Genomic DNA, 18,967 nt, shown 5'->3' with positions numbered 1-18,967 from the left:
GCACTTGCTGAGCACCTGGTACCATGCTAGACCCTGGGGATGCTCTAATGAACATGGGTGACTGATAGGAAGGACCTGACCCCGACAGGGTGGATGCAGAGGAAAGACCAGCCCACATTGACGGGAAACAGTTCCACAAAGCTGAACAAGCCACCGTCTCAGCCTTCAAAGAGCTGGCAAATCATGGGGTCTCTGTTCAACCAGGGTTGCTTCTTCCAGATCCCTCAGTGACCAGCCTCAGACCCTCCCTGCTCCTTTCCAAACCAAAGGCCTGTCCTCTGTCCTCTTGGCTCTGGCCTTGCTCTGCTGGAGGCAGGTTAAGATAGCATTTTTTCTGCACACTCTTCCTCTGGGCTCCCCGGGCCTCTTCTACAGCAGCATTCTTGAGTGGCTTTCCATTCTTCTGCCTGGCCACCCTACTCTTCACAGATCCACAGAATTCTACATCTATAGGTCCCAGCTGTGTGCTAGGTATTTCTGTGTATCTTTCTTACCCATATCTTGTTAAAATGAAGACCCTCTGCTGGGCAGTGATGATATACACCTTTAATCCCAGCACTCAGGAAGAAAAGGCAGGCAGATCTATGAGTTTGAGGCCAGCCTGGTCTACAGAAAGAGTTCCAGGATAGCCAGGACTGTTCTACAGGGAAACCCTGTCTCAAAAACAAATAAGTACAAAGGCCCTCTTTGCTCCACTCCCAGCTTGTGAATGGTCCCAAGAACAAGGCAAGTGGAAATTAGGATGTCTTTTTATCCTTCATTCTGATCCGTCCTCTACACGGACAGCCGCCAATGACTATAGAGTCTATACCGGGGATACCCTGACCTATCTCCTGTCCTAGAACTGTAGTCTATACCAGGGATACCCCGCCCTCTCTCCTGTCCTAGAACTGTAGAGTCTATACCAGGGATACCCCGCCCTCTCTCCTGTCCTAGAACTGTAGAGTCTATACCGGGGATACCCCGCCCTCTCTCCTGTCCTAGAACTGTAGAGTCTATACCGGGGATACCCCGCCCTATCTCCTGTCCTAGAACTGTAGTCTGTACCAGGGATACCCCGCCCTCTCTCCTGTCCTAGAACTGTAGAGTCTATACCAGGGATACCCCGCCCTCTCTCCTGTCCTAGAACTGTAGAGTCTATACCGGGGATACCCCGCCCTATCTCCTGTCCTAGTACCTCCTGGTCTAAACTGTTCCCACAGCACGGGATGTTTGCCTCTTGTTGAGATTTCACTTCTCTGTAACTTCAAGCAAGTCTGGGCACTCTCGACCGGTCAGTCGTGGTGGAGCCTGAACCACCTGCCTGGTTTCCTTTCTTCTTGCCAACTCCCACTCTTTTTAACATGTCTTCCTTTGTCCTGAGAATCCTCCTTTCTGCCTCTCACCATCCTCCCCACCACTCCTAGCCCTGGCTCTCCCCGCGTGCCGCCCAGCAGATGGCGCCCAACTTCTATGGTACAGGACCAGACTAGGTGGTGTAAGGATCCCTTTTGAAAACCTCTCTCTAAGAAGATGGTGTGTCTTTAGTGTGATGTGGAGGAAGGGGTGGAGATGGACGGACACTTAGAACTGCTTCTGAGTTTCCATGAGCAGAATAAATTCCACGTAAGAGGAGGCCACAATGGCTGTAGGGTTGTGTGGGGAGCAGCTGTGTGACATGGAAGGGTGCTTAGAGGTGAGTGAGTATCGTGGAGCCAGCTGGAGGTTGGTGGCAGGGGACAGCCTCCAGCACAAAGCCATCCTCACCACTGGGAAAGGTCTCAACTGATGCCCCTGAAGACAGGGTCCCAGGGACACAAGGGACACACGAGAGTGAAGGCTGAGTCCAGCGCTGTGCATAGGGTGCTATCGCATTCTTCATTGCCCGCGAGGCCTGCTGTCTTTTCTTTTGAACACAGGATATACATGTGGAGTGTGATGAGTGCAAGAGGGGAGGTGTGAGTGTTCTTGAACAGTGTGATTGTGGGGATGAGTGTGAGCGTGACTGAAGGTGGGGGTGTTGATGTGAGGGTGACTGAAGGTGGGGGTGTTGATGTGAGGGTGACTGAAGGTGGGGGTGTTGATGTGAGGGTGACTGAAGGTGGGGGTGTTGATGTGAGGGTGACTGAAGGTGGGGGTGTTGGTGTGAGGTGTGAGGGTGACTAAAGATGGGGGCTGTGTGACTGTTGTGTGAGGGTCTGACTGAGAGTGAGTGATGTGGGACAGTGAGTGAATGTTGGTATTTGGGATGTATGATTGTGGTGTGAATGTGACTGAGGATGAGCAGAGTGTGATTCTGGCTGTAAGGGTGTGAGTGTGGGTGTGAGGAGTGTGGTTGTGTGTGTGAGGAGTGTGTGTATGTGAAGAGTGTGTGGTTGTGTGTGTGAGGTGTGGGTGTGAGGAGTGTGTGTGTGTGAGAGGAGTGTGTGGTTGTGTGTGTGAGGTGTGGGTGTGAGGAGTGTGGTTGTGGGTGTGAGGAGTGTGTGCTTGTGTGCGTGAGGTGTGAGTGTGGCTGTGAGGAGTGTGGTTGTGTGTGAGGTGTGAGTGTGGCTGTGAGGAGTGTGGTTGTGTGTGAGGTGTGAGTGTGGCTGTAAGGAGTGTGACTTTGTGTGAGGTGTGTGTGTGTGTGGCTGTGGGTGTGTAGGTATGGAGTGTGAGACGAGTCTCCACTGCAGCCTGTAGCTCCCTATTAATTGGCTCTCTCCTGAGCCCACCCTGTCACATCTCTCAGCCCTGGGGTACCAGTTGAGCTGTCTGGGGTCCTCGCTGTCATCTCTGCATCCACCTGCCCCTCTCCGGGGAGAGCAGATGATGGGCAGTTCTTGTTGAGGCCACCAAGGAGACATGTCCCCTCCTGCTAAGTGTCTTCTAATGGTCCATGGCTTGAATCAGGACCTAAGTTCTTGGGTCTTCCAGAACTGCCCCTCCTGCTATTCTTCCCAGCTTCTCGACCTCACCCGGACTTCTGCACACAGATAACTTTAGACCACAAAGCTGGCCTCCTGGCTGTCTCTGTGGCACTTGGGGCCTTCTTTCTCAGTGCGGAAATAGCATTCTGACTCGGGGTCTGGGCATCTGCAGCCTGAGCAAGTGGGCTGCTCGCTCAAGAGGCTGAGAGCTGGTGACCGCCCTGACCTGCTGGGAATAACCTACGTTCCATGTAGTTTGCAGCTTAGCCAAAATGGAATTGCGTAAGAGAACTCAGGAGCTCTGGCCACAGTCTGCACCCAGGAAAACGGTGGTGACTCCTGTGCCTCCCTCACAGAAGTGTCTGGGTGGCTTCCTGATAGCTGTCTTCTCCTTTGCTGCCCCTTGCGGAAACGGGCAGCTTGGTGTGGGAATGTTCAGATTCTGACCAGCCCTTTCTGACTGGGTGCTCACTCCAGTGGGTGTCTCACCCTCTCTGAACCTGTTTAGCTCTTCCTTGTGAGGCAATGGTGACTTAATTTAGGAGAAGGGCTTGATGAATAGCAGTGGCCGGTATGATCTGAGGTTTTCTCTCTGGGTGGCTCTGGTGGCCTCCAGTGGCTGTTCTCTGTGGGGGAGCTATGGCAGCAGCCTGCTGTGGGGAGGCAGCCAGCAGGGAATTTGCAACTTCAGCGTCCTTTCCTTTCTTGCCAGGAAAAATTGGCGCCTTTGGCTCTAGGGCTGTCTGTCAGTCTATCTGACACCTACCTAACTATCTGACACCAGGCTGCAGAGATCCCTGGTGGATGCTCAGGGCAATGAGGCCCTTTCAGCTCTAGTCCTCTGCTCCTCATCCTCCTCTCCCGGTGTCTAGAGCTGGCCGGATGCAGCTAGGGAGCACGCTCATCTTCTGAGGTGCCACTCTGCCTCTTCGCCTTCTTTTGTTTTTTTTTTTTTCCTTTACATGACACCTGTTGCTCACAGGTACAAATCAAATGAAGAGTATATATATGTGCGAGGCCGCGGCCGAGGGAAATATGTTTGTGAGGAATGTGGAATTCGCTGCAAGAAGCCCAGCATGCTGAAGAAACACATCCGCACCCACACTGACGTCCGACCTTATGTGTGCAAGCACTGTCACTTTGCTTTTAAAACCAAAGGTAAGAGACAGTCAGCTGGGGCACCGCCCTGCCCATGGCAGGGATCCCCCTTGGGGGAGCCCCAGCACAGAGCCCTCTGTCTAGGGGCCTGGAGTACCCCCACATTCTGAGCTCCCACTCCACTTGGTACCCATGGCAGAGCAGTGACTCCAGTCTGGTCAGCGATGCCCACTGCTGCCACAGTCACACAAGCTCCCGCCCATCCTCTGCAGCGTGCAGCCCACACTTGGTAGTTTCCTACAGATCATCACCCTTCCTTTGCATGCCTTCCATGAATCTGATGACCTCTGGCATGCATCCTTGTCACAGTCACTCTTGCATCGGAGATCCATTCCACTTGGAGCCACGCAACATACATGCATGTCCACCTTCCTCCACTTCACACCACACTTAGCATCCTCTGATCCACCTGACTTCTCTGCAGCATTCAGCACAGGGCCTGGCTATAACCTACCTCCACCCCCATCCTGATCAGCTTCCAGCCACACCCCACATCAGAATCAGGACGGGGTGAGGACTGGTTGTTGAGGGCGTACATCTCAGAGAGCTGTGATGGGCGATAGTGGCCTGGGCCCACTGCAGACCCCAGTCCCTGGTGGGACAAGCATGGTTCATAAGGTTCTTAGATGGGACACATGCCTTTCTGGGAAGCCCTATAGCTTGCTCGCAGAGAAAGACAGCCTTGCAAGAAAGCTGGGGTGCTCAGCACCCTTGGTGGGGTTTGCCTCTTGCACTTAGCAGATTCCTGTGTCAGGACATGAGGACCCTGACTTCTCTTCTGAGTTAATTAGGAGAGGAGCCACAGAAGGCTCCAGAGACAGAACTCAAGGCAGGTTTTGCCTTTGCGCTTGTCTTTTCTTCTGAAACACAAGAGGCAGAGCAGCAACTGTGGATAGGAGGGCGCTGAGCCCTCCAGCCTTCTGCTGCCTTCTATTCTTGCCATCTGGGGTCAGGTGTTATTTGTCGCATTCTCTGGCTCAGTGGCCTTCTTTCCGGCATGTTCCACTTCTCATTTCTTAACCGTTAACTGACCCTGCCCTCCTCTGTCTTCTTATTACCATCTTTGAACTGAGCTCACAATTTCCTGCGGAGGTTTAGAGTTGGACAAAGATGCTCACCCTTCCACTTTCTTTTCTGGGTTCTCTTTCTTAGCATCTCAGAAACAATGTCTCAAAAGGTGCTTAGAAAACAATTAGACAGGAGCCCTGCCAGACACAAAGCATCCCATCTTAGCGTGTGTGTGGTCCTCTGTCCCATACCACCTGTCCCACTTCTGAGGTTTTTCTGGAAGAGAGATGGGAATTGCTGACTGACAACTTACACAAGGAAGCCTTTAACTTTGAAAGTGGAGACCTTCTAGACTGGGCCAGAAGAGATCATAAATGCTGCAGCCCCCATCCCAAGTACACAAAATGCCCTCATCCTCCTCCCTCCATCAGATTGAGACAACTTCTATGTGGCCAACAAGTGCTGTTCCTCTTCCAGGCGTGGCTAAGGAATTGCACTGCTCTGTCCTCAGCATGGAGAACCCCAAGGAAACCTCCCCTGGTCTGCCCACCATGCACCCCAGTCCCCTGAATAGCTCCCATTTAATGCCTTGGTCTCACTCATTCTGGAAGCTCTGAAAATGACTTCAGCCCTTAGGGAACCTCCACCATCCAGGAGGTACCTTCCTTGGAAGCCATACCTAGCCACCTACAGTTCGGCCTCTGGGAACTTTCCTGGGGTCTCTCTGTCTCTGAGCCACCCCAGAGATCCCGAAGGTCCTGAGGGCAGAGCCTGAGGTGCAGAGACTCTCCCTTGGGGAGTCTGGTCTTTGTTCTTGGCTGGTGATCAGGAGCAAACCAAGTTCTTCGCCCCCCCCCGGGGGGGGGGGAGACAGGGACAGGAGAGGTGAATCTGAAACACGGGTCTCATACTTCACGCCCAGCACAGACGGGTAGTGGTGACAGTAGATGAGACTAGCAAGAAGTCCCCATAGATACACAGCAAGGGCAGGAAGCAGGAGCCCACAGCGTTCCCTGAAACCATGTCCCTAAAGTCCTATTGACCGTCAGTTCTGATAATATGAGCCCTCCTCTCCTCTAAGATGTCTGTCTGCCTCCTAGTCAGGTCTTGCTCTTGAGGTGTGGCGCCAGCCAGGATACATGGCTGCTGAGGCTGGGCCTGGCAGACCTCACACCTTGTCTGCATCATCTGGATGTGTCTCACCCAGGAGACCCTTCCTGTCTGTCTCTGTCTGCCTGTTTGTGTCTTGTCTTTGTGTCTGTCACACACTGAGGTGGCAGTTTGGCCTCTGGGAGCTACTTGAGGAGGGTCTTGGTGGGTGATTGTCTTCTGCTCTTGCTGGCATCAGCTCCTCTTCCAGACATCCTGCTCTCCTGCCACTTGCCCATCCTCCACTACCAGATGCTCTGCCGGGCTGTCCATGGGGCCTGGGTTGACGGGAAAAACCTTAGGGGAGTGGGCAAGCCTCCTCCTTCCAGCTTCTCCAGGATGTTGACAGAGGAAGGATGGGCCTCGAGTGTGGGCTCCCTCCCACTTCTTCTGAGAGCCTCTAAGGTCCCTACTGAAGGGCAAGAGCATCCTGCGATCACCAGCCCCCTCCTCATCCAGCACAGTGCTTAGTAGAGTCCAAGCCAGAGACAGAGCTCGCTGGTAGAGTGACTGCCTATCATTCGCAAGGCCCTGAGTTGTGTCCCAGGCTCAGCATTAAATAAGAGATTATCATGGGAGGTGGTTCTGCTCTGTGCCAGCCATACTCCACTCCCACATGCTTTGTCCAACGATCTTCCCAGTGTCCCCACAAGGTGGGTATCACTTTACAGCTACAGAAACTGGGGCCCCACAAGGTGAGGAACATTGAAAAGCCTTGCTCAAAAGCACATAGCTAGCAGTACAGAGCCCAGACCCACCCTACCCTCCAACGAGGCCACGCAACTACAAAACCACCTAGATCCATTCTTCCACTGCAAGGCCAGCAGATGAGAGGGTTCTGAGCCTGAGTCTAGCCAGGGCTTGACACTAGCTGATACTGTGGCTCTAGGCCCTGCCGGCATCCAGGACAGCCAGGAATTTTGCCCAGTGATGTCATCAGCACCTGAGCCCAGAGTTAGGTCAGAAACTGAGGGAGTGGGCCTAATGGGGTTGAGTGACATGGTCTGTGAAGTTCCATTCACCACTTTGCTTCTGGGCTGCCTTTCCCAGGAGACTATGAACACTACTCTATGTGTCTAGCGTGGCTGAATAGTAATCTAACCTTCACAGGTAAAATGTCTATGACAAACCACACGAGTGTGAGTAGTGCTCGTGGCCTCTGTGACCTAGGAGAGACAGTTGGAGTCTCTGGTCCCAAGATGTCCTGTCTTGCCTCCTTCCTCCTCTATTCAGACAGTGAGCATGAAGGGCATGAGGCTGAATGGGGACATTTCTGTCTAGATGAGGAGGAAGGCCCCAGCTGGGCAGGGTAGACCTGGGAATGATGAGTGGGAGGGAGCTAGCTCCTCTCTAGTCCCGGCCACCACAGTCACCCAACCTAGGGATCTCACTGTTTCCCCATCAGTAAGACCTGACCCTTCTGAGAGATGATGACTCTCTACTCAGCCATGAGTTCTTCCCATGTTCACCCATCTGTCCACCTATCAGTCCCTACTGTCTGCTCGTCTGACAGTGTCCCTATTCTTGTCCCCTCCCACAGATTGTCTTGTCCTCCCATCTCCATTCAGCTGCCCGCCATCCCTCTGTCCGACTGTCTGGCATCCCATACATTCCCATGTGTGGACACCATTCCTCTGTTCATGTGGCCATCATCCTCCTATCTCTTTTCTGACCAGCTTCTGCCCGGTCTTCCATTTCTGTTTCTCCATAACACTCACCTGCTCCATCTGTCTGTCTATCCACCCAGTGTCCCATCCACTATGCTGCTCTTCTTTTTTCCCATGTTCCTCTAGTCAGCCATCCATTCAGCCACCCCCTAGTCCCTCTGTGCACTCATTTCTAGAGACTCCATCTTCCTATTCCACCCCCTTTCCGTCCATCCATTCAAAGTTGGCAATTTAAGGCCTGGGAGACACTGTGCCCGACTCAGGAGCTGCTGACATGTGATCATCTATGTGGAAATACAGCAACCTTAGGGCACAACCAAAGGAACTTCATGTTGTGTCTGTCTGTGTTCTCTGGAGACAGGGCAGGTAGCTTAGCCTCTCCACCCAGAACCCGCTGTTCACAAAGCCCATACTGCAGCCTGTGATGTGTGTGCACACTGTTGCTGTGGCTGTTGCCCAGACCCCAGGAGCTGCAGCTCTGGCTCCTCAGCCTGTGAGGCTAGGTTTATACCTTGGGGAAGTATCTCAGGGCTTCATAGAGCCTAGGCCAGCCTGTTCCCAAAGAATGCTGGTCTTCTGTCTGCACTGTGCCCTGGCCCCAAAGAGGGGACTTTCCTAAGAAAACCACAGCCCAGGTCCCAGAGCCCGTGGCATCCATGTCCCTTGCCTGCACACCTTACCATTCCTATAAATAACCACACCATGGTTCCTCTGCCTAGACCCTAAGGTTTGGCCTTATGGGTGACCTGGAAGTATACTGAGCCAGGACTTCTCAGTCCCCATCTACCGAGTTAGTCGTAAAAACCCCATATCATCTCAGCATTTAAGATTGCAAATTAGCAGGACTGGAGCGAAGTCTCAGCAGATAAGAGCACTGCCTGCTTTTCCAGAGGACCCGGGTTCAATTCCCATTACCCACATGGTAGCTCACAACTGTCTGTAACTCTAGTTCTAGGGCGTTCGATAACCTCCCACAGAGTATACACAGGCAAAAACACCAATACACATTCATTAAATAAATAATAAATAGGATTGCAAATTATCTCATCTGAGTGTGCCACCAGCATCTGGGTCCACGCGTAGGACAGAAGCAGAAGAGACAAGGCAGTCTTTTCATTTCTCTTTTGCCTGTGTTTTAACCGGCATCCGGGTTCTCAGTGGGCCCTGTCCCCTCCCAGCCACGTGGCCTCCCTCTCCAGCCCGGTGTTTTACCTTCAGCAGGGGTTCTGGCTGCAGAGTCTGGCCTAGACACTGGAGCACAGGGTGCCTTGGCCCCTGCCCAGCCCCTGAAACTGTTCTGCGGAGCTGTGGCCTGGCAGCTGTGTGTCACCTCCATGCGCCCAGCCCTCTCTGCCCTCTCCCAGCCACCAGGCCTGAGTCTGTCCTCGTTTCTTTCCAGGGAATCTGACTAAGCACATGAAGTCAAAAGCCCACAGCAAAAAGTGCCAAGAGACGGGGGTGCTGGAGGAGCTGGAAGCCGAAGAAGGTACCATACCGATCTCTGCTCTCCCTGGCCCCTCTCCATTTCCCAACTCTCCCAGCCCCTGGCCTTTCCCTTTCCAGCTACCCTCATTTCTTCTACTGTCCCCCTTCCTCTCCCTCCCTTCTGTACCCTTCCCTCTAGTTTGCTGGACAACTGGGAAGCCAATGTTAAATTCATAAAATGCTCCCCAGTGCCACGCGGCCAGCTACTGTGCAGTTGGGTATAAGCTGGTGTTCCATAGAATGCCAGCACCTCTGGGAGCTCAGGCAGTGCTTTACTGAGTGTGAGCTCGTGAGTGGCTACAGGCAGCACTGGGTGCCTGGGTGCCCGCTGTGCAACAGGCACTTTCTAGGCACGTACCCTGAGCTGTCTTAGCAGAACCTGGAGGGCTCTGCAGGCACTTAGCTGGAAGCCACATACCCAGCCTTCTGCCTCTTCTGTCGTGAGCTTAACACATGGGCCTGTGGAGCTGGACATGTCCCTGAGGACGGCAAAGCCGGATCCCATAGGCCCGTCCCTTCCCATTCCTGCCCCGTCACTCTAACCTGACTACCGCCCTCCAGCAGCAGAGGCAAACTAGACCCAGTGGTAGTGGGGGGTAAAGGAGGGAGTCCAGAGGAGTCTGCAGATGAATGAGCAGGGCCTCCAGAAGTGACAAACCTTAACTTAATCAGGATCAGGACTTAGGGTAACAGGAGGTGCGAGGGAGGGGGAGGGAAGAGGAAGATAGAGAAGGGGATGAGAAGGGAAGAAAGGTGAGTCGTGCTTTGGGGTTTTTTTGTGGGGGGACAATATAACAAGATTTAAATCAGGTTTCCTTTAACATTGAATAAATCAGTGTTTAGAACAAAAGCTCGAAGCGCTGTCTTCACGAACTATACCAAGCACAGCCCCCATGCTTGTCACAGTGCACAGCAGGCTACAGATGCGTCCTCTCTAAGTCCCTGTAACTTGCAGTAGACGCTTGATTTGCCCCGTTTCAAGAAAAATAAAAGGGAAGTACAGCACTGGGGCCACGAAGGTCAGAGAGCCAACTTAGCTGCCGACGGTGGGAGACGGGAGCCCGCACAGATGCCCTCTGATACCTACAGCTGGGTGCGGGGGGTGTGGTCCAGGCCAGGCACATGAGCACAGGCTGAGTGAGCACGATGCTGCGGGAACTGGTCTCATTCCAGAAGCCAGCAGAGACTGAGCCCATAGATCTTGCTGCTGCATCATAGAGGAAAGAGGAGGTGAGGGGAAATGGACCCAGGAAGACTCCAAGCTTTGTAACCTAAGAGACTAAAAGGATAGAGGTTTTACTTCCTGCGCCAAGGCAGACCCAGGGATGGGCGCTAGGAACTGGTATATCCCAAATACACACACACACACACAGCACATGGTAGCAAGAAAAAGCTTGGAAAGAACTGGTGGGGTGAAGGTTGTAAGCCACTGCCACCATGTGGCCAGTCTTAGAAACTGCACCCAGCCTTAGGCTCTGTGCTGTGCCTTCCAAGGGACCTTGATTCCAACAGTGGCAAAAGCCCATGTGGAGCATCAGGAAGGGGAGGTGCTGAACAGGCAGGGGAGTCCCTTACACACCTGCAGGAACCTGGATGCGGAGTTCCTGAAGTAGTGTCCTGGAGAGGGCTTCCACCATCGGTGCACAACTCAGAAAAGGGCATCATACCCTTGGGCCTCCACTTCCTCCTTAGTCTAGGAAGGCTTTGGGGGCCATCCTAATGGATATCAGGAGATGCTGGCCCTGACTCCATCCCCAGTCAGGACCCTGCTTCAGCCTTCATCCACCAATGCTAACAGTGCCACCCTGGCCACCTGCCTATGCAATGGGAGAAGCAGATGACCCTGTCCATTGTACTAGTGGAAAAGCTGAGCACAGAGGGACATATACTAGCCACTAGCAAGATGGTGGGGCAAGGATTCAAACCCAGGCCATATCTGCTTCTTGAAGCACACAGTCATTTTGAACTACAGTGTAGTAACACAAGCACTGAACACTAGTTCTGACCAGCAGGAGATAGCTGGAGGACAGGTGGATAAGGAAACTGTAGGGCAGGCTATGACCTTCTCGGCGCTTGGGGCTCACAGTGTATGAGTGAGGGTAAAATCTTAGGACTGCAGTCAGGGATCCTGCCAGGGAAATAAGGGCCCAGAGCCACTGTGAGGCTTTGTCTCTCATCCCCTATCTGCTATGTCTCTTCCTCATCTTTTAGCTTCTGGTTGCCCAAAACTCTGCCCTCGGCCTCATGACCCTCCCTTTGCCTGGCAGCTTCTCCTCAACCCTCTGTCCTAATAAATGTTCACATCATCCATTTTGGTACCTGACCTCTGAGATATGAGTGCACAGATGCTGCCCCTCCGTAAGCATGGTGGAAAGGCAAGGCCAGTGCTTCAGGGTTATGGGTCTACCTTCTCGGGACAGGAGGAGAAGCAGTATGGTGTGTGTGACTGGTGGGGCTAGTGGACACATTAGTAGTCCACCTGTCACCAGCCCATTGGTCATGTCACAGCAGTCTAGTGACAGGCCAACAGAACCTGAACTCTCCAAGTAGCCTCTCAGAGGGCTGCCCATTCCAGAGATATCTCCATCTAGATTATGAGCAGTGGCATGACTTCAACCCCGTTGATGGAAGCCACGATCCCATAAAAGACAAGACCCGGCAGCTAGCATTCGATGTGGTCCACGGGGCAGAAATGGCAGGGGTGAGTCCTGCCCTGTAGACTGAAGCCTGCCTAGTCCAGCCACCCACAGAGGCCAAACTCTGCCATTTGCCAAAGCTGCTGTGTAGGTCGGCCTGGTCATATTGGCATCTAGTTTGCATTTTAACTAATTGTGACTGTCTTTCAATCCAGCCGGCATGCCCTATTCCAGAATGATAGATGCCATCATTAATAGGGTCATAGTGGAGTATAATAATTTGGGCCCTTGCTATGCGCCAGGCCTGTATTCATTTGACAAAAGAGACTAAGTCACAGCCTCATAACTGGCTCGTGATGGAACCTAAGAGAGCAGACGGTCTCGTTTGCTCCAGTGGCGTTCCGGCCCTGCTTCTGCCTTACTTAGGCAGCTTACTTAATCGCCTTACCTCAGTTTCCTTATCCACAACACGAAGGTAAGACTAGAACGACCTCCCCAGCGATCCCAGGATTCTTTGGTGAACTGCGCAAATTTACGTAAAGCTTCAGAACTGAACTTGCACGTTGAGGTGTGAGGTCATCGTGCGCTATTATTTACAGAGTATCCTTCTGTCTTCTCTGTCTCTTGGTCGTCTGCCATGTGGCACTATGCCTAGTTGGCAGGCAGTGAAAATGGACTTAACCTGAAGCAGCTGTAATCCTGAGTCCCCCGGTTCTCCCCTCAGGAACCAGCGATGACCTCTTCCAGGACTCCGAGGGGCAGGAGGGCTCCGAGGCTGTGGAGGAACACCAGTTTTCAGACCTGGAGGATTCGGACTCCGACTCAGACCTGGAGGAAGAGGAGGAAGAGGAGGAGGACGAGAGCCAGGATGAGCTGTCCAGGCCCTCCTCAGAGGCAGCTCCACCCTGCCTGCCAACCACACTACAGGAGGACTCCTCACCCCTTCAGGGCCCTCAGCCTCCAGTTACCACTTCTGACGAGGTCCAGCAAGGCAGCTCCATCTCAGAAGTCACACACCTGACAGCCAGCAGTTGTCCCACGCCTAGCCGGGGTACCCCAGACCTCCTCCGGCTGGGACCGGCCCCAGTGGAGACCGACACGAGCTCAGCTCTGAGTTCCAAGGCTATGTCCCCTAGGAGGCCATGGTCCCCAAGCAAAGAAACAGGCAGCCGCCCCTCACTTACTCGCAAACATTCACTCAACAAAAGTGACTCGTCTCCCCAGCGATGGTCACCGACCCAAGAAACGCAGGCCTCAGTCACAAGCACACCTGGCCCCCAGATGGGCCCAGGAAGGAATATGGGCCCTCGTCTTTGTGGGTCCCCAAGACTGGAGCTGTCTCCTCTCACTCCCTACCCCATAGGAAGAGAAGTGCCCCCTTGGGCACCTCTGTCCCCTGGGCCCAAGAGTGCCATAGACACAGGCGCCCCCAGATATTCAACCACCAGGAAATGGTCTCTGGGTCAGGCTGAGTCATCACCACAGACAGTGCTGCCAGGGAAGTGGGCCCTGGCTGGGCCCTGCAGCCCCTCAGTGGGCAAGTGTAGCCTGGGCTTGGGGCCAGTTCCACAGGCTCTCCTCCAGCCCGTGCCTCTACCTCACACACTTCTCAGCAGAAGCCCTGAAATGTGCGCCTCTGTATGGGTGAGTCTTCACCATGGCCTTCCTGGGGGTCGGGAGCTCCCCATTCACACCCCCTGCAGGTCGCATCCAGAGTCAGCCCGGTGATCCAGGTCATGTAGCAGATGTCTTGGATCTGCGCTGTTTCGGCTAGTACCGCATTTCCACGCACCCTCAGAAACCCCCAACATGGCTCTGGAGCTCACGGGCTCTGGGTTCTAGCCCCGGTGAGCATTGTGGCCTTGTGTAATTCTTCAGCCATCCATCCCTTCCGTGCCCACTGTGTCCTTGGAGCAGATGGCAGAGCTTTAAGAACACCGTCTTCCCCATCATCCCCTTCAAGGACTTCCCAGGCCTCACCATCCCGGTGAAGCCATCAGCATAGTCACTAAGAGCAGCACTGCCTCTGTCACCTTTGTGTCCTACCACATCTCCCTCATTGGTGGCATCTGTCTCCTACACTGTCCCCACCCTGATGCTTCGCAACACCCTGCCACCGTGGCTGCCACCATCCCGTGCTGACACTATCCTGTTGACATTCCTATCATCATGTTGTCATGACCCACAGCATCCCTTTTGGGGGAACACTGACCAAAACATCTTTCTTGTTAGTTTTGGGATCCTATTAAAATTCCTGTAGTGGAAGGTGGAGCCCCCTCTATAGATGTGGGACCAACATGTTGCCCGTGGGAAGCTCCTGAGTCCTGGTCCTGACCCCGCTCATCTCTTTACTCTGATCTCAGACCCGCCTGCCCTTTGTGACTCTAGAACTCGGTTCTGCACGTGCCAAGCATGTAACCCTTGCCTCCCTCTGTCTTATTTTCTGACCCCAGCAGAAGACTGAGTCTCGAAGTCCATCCTGCTCAGCTGGCCCTGTTCCTCTCTTCCCCCGACCATTCTCTGCCCCTCATGACTTCCACGGCCACCTCCCTAGCCGAAGTGAGGAGAACCTCTTCAGTCACCTGCCTCTGCACTCCCAGCACCTGAGCCGCGTCCCCTGCCCCCTCATTCCAATTGGTGGAATCCAGATGGTACAGGCCCGGCCAGGAGCCCACCCCACCCTGCTACCAGCGGCCTGTGCAGCCTGGGTCAGTGGCTTCTCAGGAGGAGGCAGTGACCTAACAGGGGCCCGAGAAGCCCAGGAGCGCAGCCGGTGGAGTTCCACAGAGAGCACTTCAGCATCGGTGTCCCCTGTGGCCAAGGTCTCCAAGTTTACACTCTCTTCGGAGCTGGAGGAGGAAAGGACCAGCAGAGGCCCAGGAAGACCTCCTGACTGGGCACCGCAGAGGGCTGAAGCCCCTGCAGAACCCATGGGCACGCACAGCCCCTGCTCCCCACAGCTGCCCCGGGGCCACCAGGGAGCATCATCCTGGAGTGCTCCCTTGGAGTCGCCACACACACTGGCCAACCGCAAGGCCTCCAGCTTCCCACCACTGGACCGCAGCAGCTCCGCGGACTGCCTGGCAGAGGCCTCCACTCACTTCCCAGCCCGGAGCAGGAACCTCTCTGGGGAACCTAGGACCCGTCAAGGCTCCCCTGAGCCCTTAGGTAGTGGGGAGCCCAGGACTCCTCAATTCCTGCCCAAAGACAGAGGCCCCCCAAGCACCTAGCCTCCCCCGCCACTTTATCTGGCTTCCAGTGTTCAGCAGCAGACATTTCCAGCCAACTTCCTGGAGTCACCTTGCTTCCATGGGCGTCTTCTCTGTCCCTCTGTCCTCAAGGCTCCTGCTCAGACCTATCCGTCTGTATTGTTCCACACATGCAGTTACCCGTGCCTTTTTCTAGACCTTTTGTTGCTTGAAAAGAAAAGAAACAACACAAATCACACACATCCATTAAAAAACAACAACAACAAAAGAAAAACAAAAAAGAAACACCCATGAGGAGCTTGAGGTTGTGACTACTTTGTGCTTTGGGGACGAGACTGTAGGAGGGGCCTGTTCACCTCCACTACCACACTCCACACTGGCAGCTGTCCCCACCTCAAGGCCCATGAGAAGTTACATTGCACTGAGGGAGAGAAGAAGAAAAAGGGAGGGAGAAAAGTATAAATCCAAAGGCAAGCACTCCTACAGACATGCCTAAGACTCCCAAGTATACACCCAGCTAGTAGCTACTCCTGTCTGTCAGCAGAATGACCAGAACCCCAAGGCAGAACACCAATACAGACAGGAACCAACCCCACAACTTCCCACCCTGCCCGGCCAAGAACAGTATCTTTTCTTATTTTATTTTCTGCAAGAATCAGGACAAAAAGTCACCTTTTGCTAACATCTCAGTACAGAATAGTAGCCTGTGGGGAACGTAGTGTGAACTGTGGGCTCCACCTTCCACTTCCCGCCTCCACCTTCCCCCAGGATGAATACAGGGGCCCAGGTTTCTCACACACACCTGTAGGTCCCTGCCTCCTGGGCCTGCCCGTAAGCTGGTTCCTTGATGTTTAGAAATACCTGCAGGATGAAGGGGCCATGGCAAGACTAGGGATATTCCTAGTTCAGGCCCATGCTGAGCCTGAGGTTTGAATTCTGTCTCACCTCTGTTCCCGAGGAACGAAGCGTGGTTCTTCCTCCATGACTGGGTTACATATGAGTACACAGACACATACATAGAAACCAAAGATGGTGTTTGGCTCTTCCCCCGGCCTCTTCAGGTTCTCTTCTCTTGACTTAGAAGATTTCTGAATTATCCCAAGTCATTTGAATTTTTCTTCAGTTCCCAAGGCAAAAAAAGTAATAGGACCAAAAATTTAAATCCCAGGTTGAAATGTAGAACTTGACCTGTTAGACAAACAAAAAAGGCGAAGTCCTCTGTGGCATAGGAGCTATGGTTACTGTTTCCAAACCCTGACATAAATTTTTCTTTGCCTTCTCCAAAAGACAGAGAAAAGGGACCGTGGTGAGGAGGCCTCCTCCTACAGCCTTGTCCCCAAGTCATAAAGTATGTTCCAGCCATGCTAGAGACTGCTGTCACTATCAGACAGGGTGGACGACCGAAGGCTCATGGGAGGGCTGAACTGCTGGGGCTGTTAGAGAAGACAGAGACGACGAGGCTATGAGCCACCCCTCTCCCTCCCTCCAGTTTGTTCGTGTGTGTGTGTGTGTGTGTGTGTGTGTGTGTGAGAGAGAGAGAGAGAGAGAGAGAGAGAGAGAGAGGCCCTTGCTGGATGGGCAGATCAGCTAGCCATAGGCCCAGTGCCAAGGCCGATCACCTGGTTTGTCCTCAATACTCAAAAGTAAGAGTCCATAGAGCAGGGCCTCTCGTGCTGTGTGCTGTGCCACAGGGTGTCATGGGTATCAGACTGACAGCCTTCAGATGCTTGGCATGCTGGGAGAAGCTGTCAAGCCAAGGCTGAGACACTTTGAGAAGAAGAGGTAGAAACCTGAGTTCTGGTCAGCCCAAGCTGGAAGTCCCAGCCTTCCTCCCTTCTGCCCCTCGACCTTAACTAAGGGCTGAGGTGAGGAGTTGGACAAAGGGCATCATCTCCACCCAGGATTGACGGCTTCCTAGGCAAGCTCTCCCAGCCACAGACTGCAGGCTAGCTCCCGACCTTGAACACTCTCTCCGATTCACTTTCACCCAAAATCTCCTGGGAGTTACTCTCCCAACCCCCACTCCCTTCTCTCTTGTTCCTCTTCCTTGGCAGTCTAGTGACTGACACAGTGTGTGGTCACACAATGGAGAGTCCCCACAGTTACTGGGCCCAGCTGACTCAGGGAAATTGGCTATAACAAAGGCTAGGAACTGTAGGCTTGCCTGTGGGTGACAGGGATAGAATACACAGACTCTAGCCTGGGGGCCAGTGCCCCACACAGATGCCCAGAGGGCTGCAATGAATGCCACTCCCAGAACAGCTCCGAACTCTCTCTCAAACTCTCTCCACCACCCCACAAGCACATGGCACCAGCCTGCACACACCTCTCTCTTGAAAACCTCTCCAGGAATACGATCCAGGCTCCTTGCCCACAGCCAGCCACTTCTGACTTGCAGCCTGCCTGTGACGCTATTGTCAGTGATGACAGTCTAGTTCAGACACCTGTGTGGGGTCTGCTGACACTCACCAGAACAAGATGGCCACTGATACTTAACCTGTGACAGCTGGGGAGGTCTCAAGTCAAACCCTGTCCTCTGTGGGTGGTAGTTCCAGGCCCCCTGTCCCTGAGGCCTGACTCCTGGATGCCCGTTACGGGGCAGTCTCACATCAGAGTACCAACCTCTTCCCACCCCCCATAGTAGCTGACACTCTGCTCCCAGCCACCAAGACCCTCCAGGGGTTCTGACAGGGATAGCTGCCTATTTTCCAGACACACAGTCTGCCTTGCTCCATGGGGAAACCTCTGAAGAGCATTGGCTCCCAGCTTCCTCTAGGCATTGCTCTCTTCCCCCTGGCCCAGACTAGGAAGAAGGAATATGTCTGAGCTGAAGTCTCCTTCTAGTCCTTGCTCCAGCTGACTCTTCCAGGTGAAATCCTGGGAGACCCATCTGCTCTGCCGTGTGTGTCACCTAAGAAAGTTCCCAAAGTGCTGCCAAATTTGCTTCCGTGTTGTGGTCCCTGTCTGCTTGGCATTTGAAAACCGCTTGGGCACTACTGATCACTTTCCGGAATGTGGTGGTCGGGAAGAAAGGGAACCTTGTAGGCAAATGTAAGATACTCACGTTCTGTAAGATAAATCTTTGCCTTTGTTTTCTGAAAAGGTGTATGCATTCCGTACGCGAAATCGTCCATAGAGAGTTTCCACGTTCCTAAATGGCAATACATTCCAAAACTCGGACTGTAGATATGTGCAGCAACTGCACTTGGAGAGGGGTGGTTTTGCCTGCGGTTTATTTAAACCCCAGTTTCTACACTTGTATCTTGCAGTTGTCGGTATGGTATTCATCAGTGCAAAAGAAAAACAAAAACATAGACAAAAAAAAACTCAAAAAAGAAATCCATACAGGTCTAAAGCACAGAGTCCATTGTACAAAAGGAAAGAATCGCTCAGTATTGGTGTGTGTGACCCTTGTAAATCCCATCTGTACTGTGAATGAGACGTTTTTACAAGTATAATAATTGCCTTTATTACAGCTTGGGCTGAGTGTTCAGCCTGAAGATATTTTTTAAAAAAAAATAGCACGTTGGAATAAATTTGAAAATTCCCAACAGAGCCTTGTTAGCTTGGCTCATGGCTTTTCTCTTTCTCTTGTTTAACTTTATTTTTATTTATGTGTCTGTTGGAGTATTCCATATGTGGAAGGGGTACCCCCAAAAGTCAGAAGCAGGTATCAGATCCCCTGAAGCTGGAGTTAAAGTGAGCTATCCAATGTGGGTGCTGGGAAACTAGCTCAGGCCCTCTGGAAGAGCAGCAAGCGCTCTTAA

At 53.1% G+C, this 18,967-nt stretch overlaps 1 protein-coding gene across 2 annotated transcripts in view; it reads left to right on the top strand.

Moving 5' to 3' along the window:
• Hivep3 (HIVEP zinc finger 3) overlaps positions 1–18,714 on the top strand; it is a 403,273-nt gene extending 384,559 nt beyond the window's left edge. Inside the window, exons 7-10 of one of the 2 annotated variants that reach the window (XM_057783680.1) lie at positions 3,871–4,046; positions 9,270–9,356; positions 12,716–13,635; positions 14,445–18,714. In XM_057783680.1, coding sequence (XP_057639663.1) covers positions 3,871–4,046; positions 9,270–9,356; positions 12,716–13,635; positions 14,445–15,221 — 1,960 coding nt within the window. In that variant the 3' untranslated portion in view covers positions 15,222–18,714. The remainder of the gene's footprint in view (positions 1–3,870; positions 4,047–9,269; positions 9,357–12,715; positions 13,636–14,444) is intronic. The other variant, XM_057783681.1, reaches the window with a different exon arrangement.
• The last annotated feature ends 253 nt before the right edge of the window (positions 18,715–18,967 follow it).

Source organism: Chionomys nivalis, chromosome 11, assembly GCF_950005125.1.
Source record: "Chionomys nivalis chromosome 11, mChiNiv1.1, whole genome shotgun sequence".
Taxonomy (NCBI): domain Eukaryota; kingdom Metazoa; phylum Chordata; class Mammalia; order Rodentia; family Cricetidae; genus Chionomys; species Chionomys nivalis.
This window is presented reverse-complemented; position numbering and strand designations above follow the sequence as displayed.